Here is a 15,797-nt window from a genome sequence, read left to right on the forward strand (position 1 = left end):
GGCCATAAGGTGTTGAGTATCTGTTACCTTATTGGGCCCGTAAATTCCATCTCTACTCTTTTGAAGACCACAAACAGATGAAAACTTGAAAAATCAACCAATACACAAAAACTGAACATGTATATAAACCACATTTATGAACAAAAACAACAAAGACACTTTACACTGAAAAGGACCTGTGGAACTTCACATCATAGAGTTACAGCATAATTAAGATTTAAGAAGTTAACAGAAACTGTAAAACTATGACGAAATGAACAAATATCTATATTTCATCATATGCACTGATGTGAACATAAGACTAAGACTGACTCCACATCAGACTTTCTATGAAAGATGTCTGTAAATGGTTGTCGACATCCTGGTAGTATATTTAGCACATTAACTACGACCTTGAAAGTTTGGGAAACAACATTGAATTGTCACTTCTTCTGAGATAACTGAACATAAGTTTTTATATATTTCTCATAACAGACTTGAAAAGTCTTGAAAAGTTTGAAAAGTAAGTTCTTAATTTATTCCTCCTAAAGAGATTTCTGCATGGTTACTTTCTCCAGTACCTGAGTTTTCAAATCTTTAAGGTAGACAAGTTATATTAATCATTTTATATATAGTTTAGTTTTAAAAAATCTGAAGTTGATGCCAACATTGGATTTAAATTGTTTTTTTTTTTTGAGAAAATCACAGCAACACACTAAAAAGTGTGATAAGTAAAATAACTGTAAAAAAACCAAAATGTTTAAAGCTTGCATTACAGTATTTACTGAAATTGATGAAAGATCATGTATTTATACCAGTGCCTCTATCAGACGCACATGTTGGTGGAATCCAATTTCACTTTAAAACAGAATCTTCAATTAAACTTTTCCAACATACATTCATTGCACTTAATCAGCACCTGGCCAAGAGACTGGACTAAACTACTGCATCACATTAACGTATCCAAACCAGACCTTTCAAAATTACAGCTTATAGACCACTGAAGTTATGCAGTTTCTGTAATCAGCATCATTCCCATATTAAAAACACTGGGTCAAAGCTGTATTTCTCTATGACAAATGTACGGGACTTTTGAAAATGTCTGCTATTGCATCCTGTGATAAGCTACATGGTTTTAACCCCTAAGATCGTTGAGATTAACCAATAGGTTCCAACCCGATGCATTTTGTCATACGTTCATACAAAATATGAACATTGCTACATCCATGCTAATAACAGGCTGCTGCTCCTGCACATTGAAATGATGTTGCTTGGAAGTAAATCTATTATATTTAACACTGTTAAATAATAACTTAAAAGACTTGCATCCACGCATAAATACTTATGATGTCAAGTCAGTGCACAGCAGTGCAAATTCATGTTTTGACTTCTTAACAACCTTGTAATTCAGAGGATCCAGTGACATTCAGTGGAAAATGTATGTAAAACACAACGAATCGGGTTTGGAACGTTTGGTTACCACAGAACCCAATAGCACTGATTTTCAACACATGACTTCAGGGGTCTACAGTGTGAAGGACATGATGCAAAACTGCCCAGCATTATTAAATTTGGACACTGGATTAAAAGCAAAACCATGCAAAAAATTAGTCAATATAAATTCTTTGGGGTCAAAATGAAACTTGCTTCTAGTGCCTCCCCACAGATAAAGAGTAGCTTTAAGGTCAATATACTGAGCTCTATACAGCAAAGACAACTGCAATTTCCGTCTCCACTGTCTCACTGCACTCCAAGTGCCAGTGAACGGGTTGTACCTTAGGTCAGTCCTTGGTTTAAGCAAGCATAATTGCTGCCAAGTGACGAACTCCTACCGGAAGAGACGGTACATGCGAGGCAGACGACCGTCTTTGCTAGAGAGAGCAGCCTGGATGTGCTCATAGGAGGGCAGCTCAGTCAGGTCCCCCAGAGCGGCAACAGCTGGCTTGCTACGTAGCATCTTGGTGGTAACTCTTTTGATGTCACTGGCTGTAACATTACCTACAATAAAGGACAAAGTGCACTGTAAATCCTGAATGTCCAGTTAAGTACAGTTAGCTAAAAAAATGGCATCTGAACTATGGACCAAAATAACTAATTGAGTTATGTACTGTATTTTTGCAAATATTTAATAAAACCTTTTTATTTTTGTACTCCTTATGGTTCGGAATATTCAGCAACTGTCACTAAAGGCTAGCCTTACTTTTGATCATTACAGGAAAAACCTCATGATGTGCTTGGAAAATGTTGAACATAAGAGTGCACTAAAACTTGTCTGTCCCTTAAATGCAACAGAAAAAAGTGTGTCTATCTGTAATAAAGCAAACAATGTGAACCCTGCCTTAGTTGGAGGACCGAATGGGAATCTGTACTTACTAATGAGTTGGCACAGCTCATGCGGCAGCTTTCTTTTGCCTGTGGCCAGAACCTGCCGTCCGACATCCTCAAAAATGACAGGCCTGGACTCCAGGTTCATCATCAGCATGGATTTCAGTTGAGTCTTTGCTCTTTCTAGTTCCATCTAGAAATAAGCCATAAAATGGTTTAAAAAAAAACAAACAAAAAAACAAACAACATTCTGAATTATACCGAAGATTAGTTAGAAGTAGATACACAAAAGTACCTCTCCTGCTGTCCCAGCCATCTGGATAAACTCCCGTGTGATTATCTCAACCATTTCTCGCACCTAAAAAAATATATACATTCATGTTCTATTAAACATGTCCACCCAAGATAAAACAATTAGCTGTAGTAAAAAACCTCCAGGGCCTTCTAATCTGTCCAAGCATACCTGTCGGGGGTCTGCACTGGCGTGAATACAGAGGAGCCCACTGTCCTCATAGCTGTGGTGGTATGATGTAGCATTGTACATCCAGTGATGCCTGGAAAACCATGTATAAATCATGATCAGCTTTAAGCGATTACTACCAAAGCTGGCGTTTCTAGGTGAAGTGCTCCCCTCTGATGTTAGATGAGTGCTGATGTACCTGTTAAGAACGTTTAGATAGAGCCGTGTAAACATGCCTTTTCCTGGACCGCCTGCTGAGAAGGATCCTCCTCCTCCCATCATCATGTTGAGGACAGCAAAAGGGATGAAGTCATCCTCCTAGCAAGAGTTTCAAAGAATTGCACAGGTGTTACAACAGCAGGCAACAGGTCAGCTGAATGGTTTAAAGGCACTTGATGGCTTTTAAAGACACACCAGAAAGGAGCAGCTCTCTAGGCCGATCATGATATGAGTGAGCTCTGGGATGGGTGTGGGTCCAAGACTCACATCAGACATATCCTTCTCCATCTGCCAGATACACAGAGCAGTCAGTCACAATGCATATGGGGACAAATTACAAACATACTGAACAATATTTATATTGAATATATTTATATTCTATATATTCTTTTATATATATATATATATATATATATATATATATATATATATATATATATATAAACAAAGGATCTATTAGCAGATTTGCTGGATATAGGAACAAAGCTTGGCCAGCGAGGAAGAAGCAGGCATTTCAGCCGTGCAAATAATGACAGATTACCAGTAATAAAAATTATCAATTAAATCTAATCTGTGGACTACTTTGATACTAATCTAAGTATTATGTTCTTGTTTTGCCAAGAAGTAAATTAAAATAGCAGAACACACAATTGTCATTTGTTTAACGCTGCTGTGAAAAAACCTGCTTTGCATGTGCTACGTTGAATCATGCTGTTACTTTGGTGGCTGAAAAATACTCTCCACATTTTGAACGATCTGTGACTTTTCTCACTGGGCAATGAAAAAGCTTGTCACATCAAGTCTCTAAATTACCTACCTATGTTCTGTGACATTCACTAAAGTGCTCAATGCCATCACATCTAATCTGCGAGGCTGTGCACACATATAAAAGAGGGGGAATAGCTCCTATGATACTGGCACCAAATTTGGTCATTTGCACATACATTGTGTATTACTTACAGTGGAAGACCTTTGTTTGTTTGCCTTGAGCTTATATCTTTCCATTTATGCAGTGAATTTAGGATAATTCCACAATCAATATTTGCTGAAGTTTTTACCCCAAGCGGCCTCACTGAAGTTTGCAAAAGGTCCACATTACCCTGTAATGGCCTAGATAAATGGCAGAATTAGAAACCTCCACACCCCTGTGGACTTTCTTGGTGAAGCACACATTAATTGTATGTGTCTGCAAGTTCAGGGGAGGGCTGGATATATAGACTGGGCACTTATTTTCTGATGCAACAAAATAATAAGGGTTATATGCCCCCCAACACTTTCTTCTTCAACTAAGATCTGTGCGGTGCTTGTGACAACATGTGAGCAGATTTTATATCTCTAACGTACTTTAACTCACCTTTATGATGCCTCCTGTGTACTGAGCCACAGATCGGTCCACTTTCTCAGGTGTGCTCGTGCCCCACACTGGCTTCACATTCAGAAGGTACTTCCTGGCACACTCTACCAGCTGCTCATGCTCGATCCCCACACCTGCCAGCACCATGCGCTCTGGGCAATAGTAGCTCCGGAGGTATGTATGGAGCAGCTTCCGGTCAATCTTGTCTACGTTCTCAGCAGGGCAGTAACGAGGCAGACCAACTGTGTTCCCACGGTATGCTGCCTAAACCCAGCAGAGGATGAAAGTGTCAAGGGACGGTAACACAATCTTGGCCATGACTAAGCATGGTCTTAAACCAAATCAGGATGTGAATTCTCACTGAAGGACCAAATTATCTCAAGACGTGGCTTCATGTGTCCAGAAAACAAGACCCAAAATACAAAAAGAAGGCACAAAGACAGTCCCACTCACTGCATGGATCATTTCAGTCAACAGAGGCTCTGGATCGGGTCTCATATTCAAATCTTCTAACTCAAACCTCACAGTCATGCGGGTCATCTCGATTTCCTCATCTATAAAGAAACAACCACCGCTTGCTTAAACACAGCTCACAGAGTCGAAGAGATACACCTGTTCTAGAAAGCGTGGCACATCCTCACCTAATAAACGTGGCTGCAGAACAGCATCTGACAACAGGTTAACCACAGTGTCTAAACCTTTAACTTCAGCTGAGACTGCATACATTGTTGTGTCCCTGAAAACAGCAAGAACTACATGAGAATCAACAGCAGTGTTTAGTTATACAATACCTGACATCACTTGAATCAGTTCTTAGTACAACCGAACAAATCTTTCTAGAAATGCCAATAGATCAGTTTATAAACTTAAAAGGAGATTAAATAGTAAAGAAAACCTGGATGTCTGGCAGTCACAGATCCCTCCGTGTTTTTCCAATGACAGGAGAATTTCATCTTTACTTCCGTACTGGGATGTTGACTGAAAGTAAAAATGCAGCACGTTAACTGGGCATTGCTTCTTACATGTGTACAGTTCAAAACAAGAATGTGACCAGGAAAACCCAAAGGACCAAAGCTAAAAGGTCACTTACAGAAAAAGCAAGCTTTTCCAAAAAGTGTGCAATCCCACTAGGATACTTGGCTTCATGGCGAGAACCTGAATTTACCAAAACTGAAAAGAGAAAAAGGCCAGCATGTAAGAAAGCACAGTCCATATGGAGTCATGCATCAGTGGCACAGGATACTCTGTACTTACTACCAACTGTGCAGAACTGTCCAAATTTGTTTTGAGATGCAACTCGGAGGCCGTTCTCTAAAGTGGTGATTCTAGTCTCATGTTTCTCCTGCCCATCAACTGAAGCAAAGAGAGGCTTGGGAATGCCGGGGAGCGGTGAGGACAGAGAGACATTGGGGTATCCACTGCTACTGCTGTACTGCCTACAGGCAGCAACGCCAAGCCTACAGCAGAACGACGGTAAGCACATTAGGAACTCATCAGTGTTTACTGGATACATTTCACTTTTTCTCTATAACATTACTGACATGCCAAAAACAGTTAATCCGTTAAAAGCAGTAGCGGCGACGAGATGAGCTAATCTCGGGTATGAAACAGACGAAACAGTCTGAGAAAAACTACGGCAACCTAGCTAACCTAGGTTAATAATGGTTTAGAATCTAAACCCTAGCTCTCTGTTATGTTTTTCTTTTTTCCCTTTTCCTTTCTTCTGTATATTTTTTCCTTTCTTCTGTCTACTTCTTCTTCTTTCAGCTGCTCCCTTTAGGGGTCGCCACAGCAGATCATCTGCCTCCATCTTGCCCTATCCACTGCCTCCTCTACTTTCACACCAACCATCTCCATGTCCACCTTCACTACATCCATAAACCTTCTCTGAGGTCTACCTCTTCTCCTTCTACCTGGCAGCTCCATCTCCAACATTCTTTGCCCAATATATCCACTATTCCTCCTCAACACATGTCCAAACCATCTCAACCTGGCCTCTCTGGCTTTATCTCCAAACTGCTCCACCTTCACTGTCCCTCTGATCTGCTCATTTCTAATCTTGTCATTGTCTAATCTTGTACTTTTTCCTTTCTTCTGTATTCTAATTATTTATTTTCTTCTTTGGTTGCACCCATCCTCTTTTCCTTTACCTGCAGTATTCTTTAATTGCGCCTTTTTCGATGTTTGCATGTTTTTTGTTCAATATAGTTTAAAACAAAAGCCTAGCTTAGCTAACCTAGGTTAAACTACCCAGCTAGCTTAGCTTTCAACAGCGTAGCCAAGTAAACAAGACCGTTCGAATTTCCCCGTTCCACCTTAAACGGTGCAGCAGTGACATTCCGGCATCTAACAAATACACCATTTAAGGTGGAACGGACATTTGAAAAAGAAGCAGGAGAATAACTGACTTCAGCTTCGCACCGACATGTCACACCACAACACTAATGCGGAATACTGTCTCCCGCAGGGCTGATTAAAGCAGCGGCTGGCGTTCTGGCTGTGCTGGATGTTAGTAAAGGCTCAGAGAAGTGAAGGTACCTCTGTACGCGGCCCCAACGCCTGAAGCTGGACATGTGAGCCGCCATGTCGGATTCGCTGTGACCCTGACGATGCCCGGATGTAATTCATGAACCGTCCCTCCGCTCCATGTTGCTTAGAAACCGAAACGCCTCGGATCGGGGTCCGTCCCAATTCTCCCCCCTAAAAGTGTTCAAGTCTGCACTCCAGGGACGCGGAGAAGTGTAGGAGGGTGCATGGATTAAAAAGGATTCAGCCCTAATTACTCAAATGCCTCCTGGGCTCCGAGTGCACTCGTTTACTCGATACAGACTAACATGAAATGTTTAATACCTGCTTTTTATCTCGTTAGTTGTTCATATTAAGCATGATCTAAGTTAAAAAATAAATAAATAAATAAATTCCTCTTCCCCCCTCTTTGAAGATGGCTTTACGCAGTGAATTTGTTGTATTTGAGTTGTATAATGTAAAGCTGCCCCAGATTATCTTCTGTTTTATTTTGAAGCGGCTGGGGGAAACAAACTGGAGTTCTTGGTAATTCTTGAGGACAATGACCATAATAACATCAATACTCCTTCACATATGCTTTACAAAATAAACGTACTTACCGGAGTCTTTCCCCTCTTAAACGTAAAGGTTCCAAAAGGATCCCTAGGAGAACCACTCCTGGTTCCCTAAAGGATGTTTTCAGTGGCTGGTGTTTTTAAAAACCCTTTTTAAAGATCACAGAACCGCCACACAGTGTACAATTTTGATCAGAATGTACAGGATCTCAGTGGCAAACCATGAATATTAGAGCTAGACCTTCAGTTTGGACCATACATCTCAAGACTCTGTCACAAACGAAGATAAACACATATTGATATTATTCATTTCTGCTGGTGCCCCGTGGGATCATATTAGTATTTCAGAGCTAAGATAACAACAATTCACATGAATATTTTTAGCTATTCTGGATTAAACACGGACAGCTGAAACTTGTAAAAAACATTGAATGTTTTGTTTAAAGCTTGTTACAAACATTAATATATATTTTACTTTGTCTCTACCAGTTCTATGTTAGCGGTCAATCTGACATGTAAGGCCTTCAGTCCAGTCCAGAGCGCTATATTGCATTCCACTGAGAAAAACAGCCCTGAACAGACTATTTTGTGTGGGGCATTTTAAGAATTTAACCATTTTGTTTTCAATGAAAATAATAAATAAAAAACCAAAAAAAAAAAAATCACAGAAATCATGACATCTGAAGAATTCTCTAAAGAATGCGAGCTGTTGTATATGAACTGACAGAGCCTCATTTCACAACAGCAATAATAAACATCTGAAATACAACCAGGATCGTACACACCTGATTTGAAGTACAAAAGTGAGTCATTTATATTCTTGTGGCTTATATGTTGCCACCAGATGGACTGGAGCAGGTAACCTGTGCAGCTTCTCCTGAACGCTTCACTGTAGGTTTGATAGGTTCTAACAACATAAAGCCAGGAATGATCGAACAGCTCACTTTAAACTATGATGCGGTTAATGAAACCAACACGTTCACGAGTGGCAACGTTATTCAGGGGCGAGTTTTTTTGGAAGTGACCAAAGCGGTAAAGGTCAGCTGTTTTTACATAAAGTGTAAAGGAGATGCAGATGTGAGTTGGGAAACGGGGGGTGGCGATTCGACCTCATACCACAATCATGTGAGATACTTCAAACTGAAGCATATCTTTATCAATTACAACTCTACGCACGGTAAGAATGAAATATGTAAGTACAGTCTGTTTATGTTATATCCAGTTCCAGCCTAATGCTCTGGGGAAATAAACGTGTGGATTTCAGGGGAGTCATTTTACATAAACGGCAAGAACGAACAACAAATTATGCTACAGAATGTACAGTAAATCTGAATGCACATTTAAACTGAAGACTTTTCTCTCTTTCTTAAAGTAAGTTACTGCTCTTTGTAATTTTATTGCATTCATATTTCCAGGTTCTGGATGGACTACAATCTGTTTTGTAGAAGTACAATGTGCACCCAGGAGCTAAATGGAGCAAGGAGGTGTGCTTAGTGAAGTGCTCAGTGCACAGCACTGTATGTCACATACTGAGACAAGCTAGTGACAGAGCGACTTCACTGTGATCTCTAAAGTACCCATACTGCAACTAAAAGGTGGGCTTTATTTAAAATTGTTGTAGCATCATAGTTTATAGATCTGTAGGCATCATTTATCAAAACTACAAATATGATGGAGCTTAGCTTTAATTAGTTAAGTCAGAGCCATAAAACACTTAGAACCATAAAAATGTATGCAGTTTTCTTTATTGCAGGGATTTACCACCATCTTTTGAAGGAAGCTGTGGCTTGGTTAAGTACTTACTGGAAGGCAGACTGAAATTGTTGTCAGGGAAGGGCAGCACTGTGAAAGCAGAACTCAATATTGTACCTGGGATCAGAAGCGGTGGTGCTCTTTTAATGGTATGTGCTTGTGTGAAGTGTGTACCTTTTTTTATTCTGGTCCAGTGGTCCTTCTCAGTTTTACTGAATCTACAGAAGTAGTATTTATAGCAGGTAACTTGTAATGTCTCATCCTTCCATCTGCAGAACTGCTTTTTGTTTAGACCTGTTAATTCGATGGAAAAAACATAATATGTCAGAAGTAAAATTGCCTCAGCGCTGCATGCTAACCTCCTTTATGTTAGCTAGAAAGTCCAGCAGTAAGTATTGTTGCCCAGGTGTGCAGATGCCAAGAAGTGAAGTCTAGTCTTATAAGAATAAAAAGCATTAAAATGACTGAATCCTGTTTTCCAGATTTTTCTGATTGTGTGTTCAGGTCGATACATATATGTGTTTTGGTAATATACATAAAAAAACAATCAACTTATACATGGAATGACTTTTTGGGCAGCCTTTTAATAACATTTCAACATTGTCTTTTTATACTTCTGTATATAGCGTCCACAGATTGCTGCTACAGGGAAAAGGATGAAAATGTTCACTTCCGGAAGTTAAGTTTCCAGAAGCCTCAGTTAAAATAACAATTGACAAAATGGGTTACATTCCAGGTACGTTTATACTGTTACAAGCATCGTTTAACTACTGTGGGGCAGGATCCTTTAGCATGTAAGTTAATAGCATGTGAGTTAACCCCCGTGTTGTGTTGGGTCTGTGGGACTCATTTTCAGTGTTTACCAAAAGGAAAAAAATTGAATTTTATTATTATTTCAACCCCAGATCTCAGAATCAGAATCCTTTATTGATCCCAGAGGGAAATTGCAGTTGTTACAGTTGCAACCATTTATGTAAAAGAATAAACACTTTAATAATTTAAAACAAAGATAAAGAGAAATTTGCAATATGTACACAAGATTTAAGCTCTTATGAATACAGTAAAGTGGCAGTGACTGTGATAATATTAAACATCTAGTATAAGGCATGTCAAATTATAGTACCTCTGAGTTTTTGCACACAATTATTGTTATTACACATATGAACAGTTAGGTATTGAGTTTTGCACAGATGAACCACACTTTGTGAATCACACACTGAGGGAGGAGTTATAGAGTTTGATGGCCACAGGTGAGAATGACGTCCTGTGGCGCTCTGTGGTCATTTCGGTAGAACGAGTCTTGCACTAAATGAGCTCCTGTGTCTCATCACCATGTTGTAGAGTGGGTGGGAGCCATTGTCCATAATGGCCTGCAGCTTAGACAGCGTCCTCCTCTCTGACTCTGCCGTCAGCAAGTCCAGCTCCACGCCCACAACATCACCGGCCTTGCGGATCAATTTGTTGATTGTCAGCCTGCTTCCCCAGCATGAAACTGCATAGAGGATAGCACTCACCACCACAGACTCATAGAAGATCCTGAGCATAGTCCGGCAGATGTTGAAGGACCTCAGGCGCCTCAGAAAATAGAGACGACTTTGGCCCTTCCTGTAGAGGGCGTCAGATAACACATTAAATGATTTCACGCTGTTCACCCCCTATACATTTATATTACACATGTGGTGTTGGGGTAAACCTGCAGGGAATCAAAGTGTGTAGGTGCTGTGGTCCTTCACTCTGTTCTCTTCACACATGGCCTGCTGTTAGTGTGTGTGTGTCTGTGTGTGTATGTGTTTGTTTGTGTGTGTTTGTGTGTGTGTGACGGTGGAAAACATGGACTGGCTACAGCTGTTAAAAAAGAACCCTATGCTCACGACTTGTTATAATTTTAAACATCTGGTATTTTTTTATAAATTGTTATGGCTGTATTGATTTAAAAACACAATATTGCGGTGGGTTCACCAGACCCACTGGGTAACGAAAACGTGAACACCACACAAGAGTTAAATTATGGAACATAATAAGCACAAACAAGTGCAGTTCATTAAAAATTTTGGTTGCTTTATGCTGTAATTTTTGATTTGGCCATGAAACTGTAATTAATCTTGTAGGAAATAGTGAAATTGCAAATGTCACATGAACTTCACCGTCTTGTTTATAGTTATGTAGTCTAACGCCTTCTTCTCTGAGGAGATTTAGCCTATGTCCGTTGAAAAAGTCTTGTTTCGTCTGATGCACAAGAGCCAATATTATTTTTTTACCCATTTTATCTTGTTTTCCTGAGACATGAAGTCGTTTTTTCTGATGTTTGAAACCTATACTATGGTCCGAGGATGTCCTAAAATGTATGCCTTACCAAAGGCCTTTTGTGTAGGTGTGCTGTCTGTCGGTCACACCTAAACTCGCTTATCCAGAGACCATATAGTGAGGAGAATTGCTCCTCAATATGGTCTTCAGGCTTTGTGAGATGCTAGAGCTGGAAAATGACTGGGTCAATATGTTTGTAAATGCTTTAACATTTTTATATGGAAGAATTCGATTATTTTGTGAACACGGAACAGGATGAAACATTTTAACACTGCAGTTATGCTTCTGAGTTCTTTGAACTCCAGTTATAGGACTTTATAACAACACCTCATGTATGTTCATGATGTGAGTGAGCATGAACTCCTTTGCTTAGTCAATGAGGTGCATCACTTGCCAATCGATCAGCATTCAATAGCAATAATGCTAGCACACTACTGCCCAAAATATATTTCCGGTAGAAAAAGGAAATATATAGATGTTTTCTTTGCTTTTCAGTGAAATACATCCTTCTACTGTTCAAAATGAAAAGAAGATCCTGGATGAATGGTTAAAAGCTATTTTAACTTTTGGTTTTTAGCCATTTAGCTTCATTAACTCATGAATGCATTGAGGATTAATAGTGATGGGCACTCTGGCTTTTTTCGGTCAGTTACCTCCATCGGCTCAGCTCATTAATCAGCTAAAATCGACATGAAAACCAATAAAAACAAACTAACAACAAGCAGCATATGATGATAATGAAGGGGTGGAACCATTTATATTCTTTTAATTTACCAAAAAAAGAAAATGTTCACTGAAAAGAGCTGGCTCAAAGAGCTGACTCAATTTGTAGAAAAATCAGTCAAATTTACATGAAGTAAATCAGTAAACTCAGTTGTCACTGCACACAGGCCTATGTGTTACCAACAAAAGGTAAAGCACTTTTTATGTATTTTGAAGGTTTTTCTTGATTTGTTCTCTTTTCGGAAGGTGATGTCATCAAGTTTTGTGCTACTGTTGATAATTCTTCATCTCGTGCACTCAGGCTAGAGTGCACTCTCAAGCAAAAACAAATCTTCACAGCAAAAAGTACGCACACCTCTTCATCAAAAACGATTTTCAGTGTAGTTGGACAACACATCCCATCTGGATCAAAGCAAACAATTAATGCAGACTTGAAGATCCCACCTAACCTGGAACTAACCATCACAAACTGTACTATTATTAAAGTGCAGTACATACTGAAGGTACCATTGTCTTATTTTCTTTATGTCATATCACTAAATGTAATTAGCTTCTAACTACATGTGCAAGTTGGGTGCAAAGATAAAAATACAAACAAAAAAACAACAACAACGGTTTCGATTCACCGAATAGGCTTTACATTAAGATAACAATAATCTCAATATGAGATTACCAAAGAATAAAATCTGAAAATTTTGTATGCATTAACATTTGGGCCAGTGTTGGGCAGAGATGACCACCAGAGATGTACCACCTTTTTGGGTTACACTTTACAATAAGTGTTTTGTAATTCTGTAATATGTAAGTCATCAAAGTAGTTTGGTGCAAAATGCTTAATTCTAGAGAAACTTAGTAAGTCAGAATTGTTCACAATGGTAGTGATGATGCAACCAGATGTATGAAAAGGTTAAGGCCTGTAAAAGATCCATCACAGAAAGTTATTACATTAATGGTTATGAATACTCATAACACCATCCTGGTGACATTTTTTACAGTAGTTTTGAGATAAGTTGTGGCCTAAAACATATTTACTCAATTTACTCTGATCTGTTCATGGTGGAGGGATACATTAAGAGCATCCCCTAAGGCCTTATAGTCCCCAAAGAAAACTCTTTTTCTCAGATTTTACCATCATCAACATTACATATAAAAATCTCAAAAGTCCTGTGTACATTAGAGGTTTTATATATGAAATGAAATGGCTATATTTGTGTTGTAGACATCAGCACCCCTGGTAGAATTCCCCTTTAACTAATATTAAGTAATGAACAGCATATGGTACTACATTAATATCGCCATAGGAACTGTAGTTTGTAAATCTCTATTCTAATATTTTCAGACTCTTTTGCTATAAAATAAAATGCTTAAGTGCCAAACGGAGAGATGTGAGCAACAGTAAAGCAGTGCTTGAGCTGAAACAACACAACAGAATTCAATTAAACCCAAAAATATAAATAAATATATAATATCAGCTAACCTTTATTAACAGTCTCTCGTGTTTCTGATGTTCACAAATGTGTTAGTTGTGTTAGTCAACACAATGTAAAAACAACATAAACTAATGCAGTTGTTCCTTGTTTACTTAATATTAGCTAACCATTATTAATGTTGTACATGTACTTCATGTGTTGTTCACACTAATAAATGCCTTAGTTAAGTTAATAAACACTTATTGTAAAGTGTTAGCCTAGTCCAGACTACTGTCCTTCCTGAGTTGTGTGTGGCTTTATCAAATGTAGAGGAAAGTTTTTGAATTATCTGTGTGATACATTTAAGATTTTATTTAACCATTAACAATGTTCAGGTTGTAGCTTACATTCATTTATACATACTGAGTTGCAAGTTTATTAGGTTCACCTATCAAGTAGCATGCTGCATCTACTTTGGCCTTAATAACAGCATCATGACATGATCAGGGGTGGAAAGAATACTGAGAATCCCTACTTAAGTACTGTAACTGCAGTGATCTTTTACTTGAGTACAAGTTTAATCTTTACTTGGAAACCAACATTTTCGGTTGCCATGATGCATTAATTGACTGCAAGTACACTCTTCTGATTTTTCTTAGGTCCGCTTGATTATCCAATATGCTAAGGACCTAATGATCGAATTTCCATTGGTCATTCTGCATGCAAGCCAACTTTCTACTTTGCAACCAAGTGTTCAACTGTGTGGTATTCCAGATGAATCAAGAAGGAACATTCCACCACCCCAGGCTGCATTTGGGCACAACCCTCCACCTCAGCCTGCAATTGGGCCCAGCACTCCACCCCAAGCTGCATTTGAGCCCAATCCTCCTGGTGCTGCCTCTGGTCCTGCTCTAGGACATCGCCTCAGTCTGTACCCTTCACCTGCATATTCACAGACAACCACTCCAGAATCTCCTCCTCCGTCCTATGCAGACATCTACCCACAACTTACCCATAAATTCTAAGTTTCCAGCCACCTCCATCAGCTCCATCCCTACATCCTCTTCTGTTCCCTGTTATGGGTTATCCAAATGCACCTTCATCAGTCTTATCCAGCTGAAATGCATGAAAACAGGCTTTATTGGACACAGTTTTAAACTCTGAATCTGATGATCTGGAGATCATTTTGTACTCACAAGAATTTAAGCTATGGAAAACTGTGTGGAGCCAGCCTCATCATGAGGGTTTCAATCAAAGTGAGGGCTTTAGTTGTGATTGAAATTCTGAAAAATTTAATTCAGGCAGCTTGTTGATTTCTTTCCAATGACAAATCATTACTGTTTATAAAATGTGCATAATCATTTTGCTTAAAACTCTCCATAGGACCTGTGGGAACTTTTGCTGTTGCATATAAACACTCCGGATCATTTACAATGCATGGACCAACGTAATTAAAAATAGATTTCTTCTTAAAACCCACTTCTGCAGTTTTATGAACATTCTGACATTCACAATGTTTTCACAATTGGGATTTGTTTTTAGATCTACACATACTCAAGAGGACAAAGGTGTGAGCGATTCAAGGAACATATCATGAATCTGATGTAGACTTTTTTTCTGCACCTTTCTCAAGAACAAACTTAAGAAAACTTAGGAAGGTATTGGTGAATGAGGCCCAGTGTCAGAATGCTTCTGGCAGCCGTAAATGCGATGCTTTCTGTGGATACCCGAGACTCTGCCAAGGGGTCAGAATTCAAATGATGTGGATCACAAACATCCAACCAATCAGAACAAATTACCTGTTAGTTGCCTGCACAGCACACAGTGGGGTCATATACTAGTGGAGGCACAAAAAGGCTTTCTGAAGCAGTTTCAAAATGCACAGAACAATGCATGGTGCCATCTGCTGGTCAAATACATGTAAATGCATTTTAAAAACAAAAAAATATCTTAAACCCAACAATCTGGAAGTTTCTAGCCTCACAAGCAAGCATTTATATGGTTGTATTTAATCATATTCAAAACAATTTTATTTATATCTAGAGATGTGACATAAGTATAAGTTGAATATAATATTTATGGTTGCTGTTAAGTAAATGTAACTTCTTGATTTATCTTAATTGATTTGGTGGTAAATATTGATAGGAAGCTGAATCAGGAGATCTGCAGGAAACCTGGAATCATTAACTGTT

The 15,797-nt window shown here is 38.9% G+C and overlaps 1 protein-coding gene across 1 annotated transcript; it reads right to left on the reverse strand.

Moving 5' to 3' along the window:
* Positions 1–112: 112 nt before the first annotated feature.
* pmpca (peptidase, mitochondrial processing subunit alpha) lies at positions 113–6,922 on the reverse strand. The gene is made up of 13 exons (XM_017695596.2): positions 6,876–6,922; positions 5,592–5,794; positions 5,428–5,507; positions 5,233–5,315; positions 4,979–5,073; positions 4,791–4,891; positions 4,338–4,601; positions 3,179–3,271; positions 2,964–3,082; positions 2,768–2,858; positions 2,600–2,662; positions 2,353–2,497; positions 113–1,977 (listed from the first exon to the last, which is right to left on the reverse strand). The coding sequence occupies exons 1-13, from the start codon at positions 6,920–6,922 to the stop codon at positions 1,808–1,810; spliced, it is 1,554 nt and encodes a 517-aa protein (XP_017551085.1). The 3' UTR covers positions 113–1,807.
* Between the last annotated feature and the right edge of the window lie 8,875 nt (positions 6,923–15,797).

Source organism: Pygocentrus nattereri, chromosome 20, assembly GCF_015220715.1.
Source record: "Pygocentrus nattereri isolate fPygNat1 chromosome 20, fPygNat1.pri, whole genome shotgun sequence".
Lineage (NCBI taxonomy): Eukaryota > Metazoa > Chordata > Actinopteri > Characiformes > Serrasalmidae > Pygocentrus > Pygocentrus nattereri.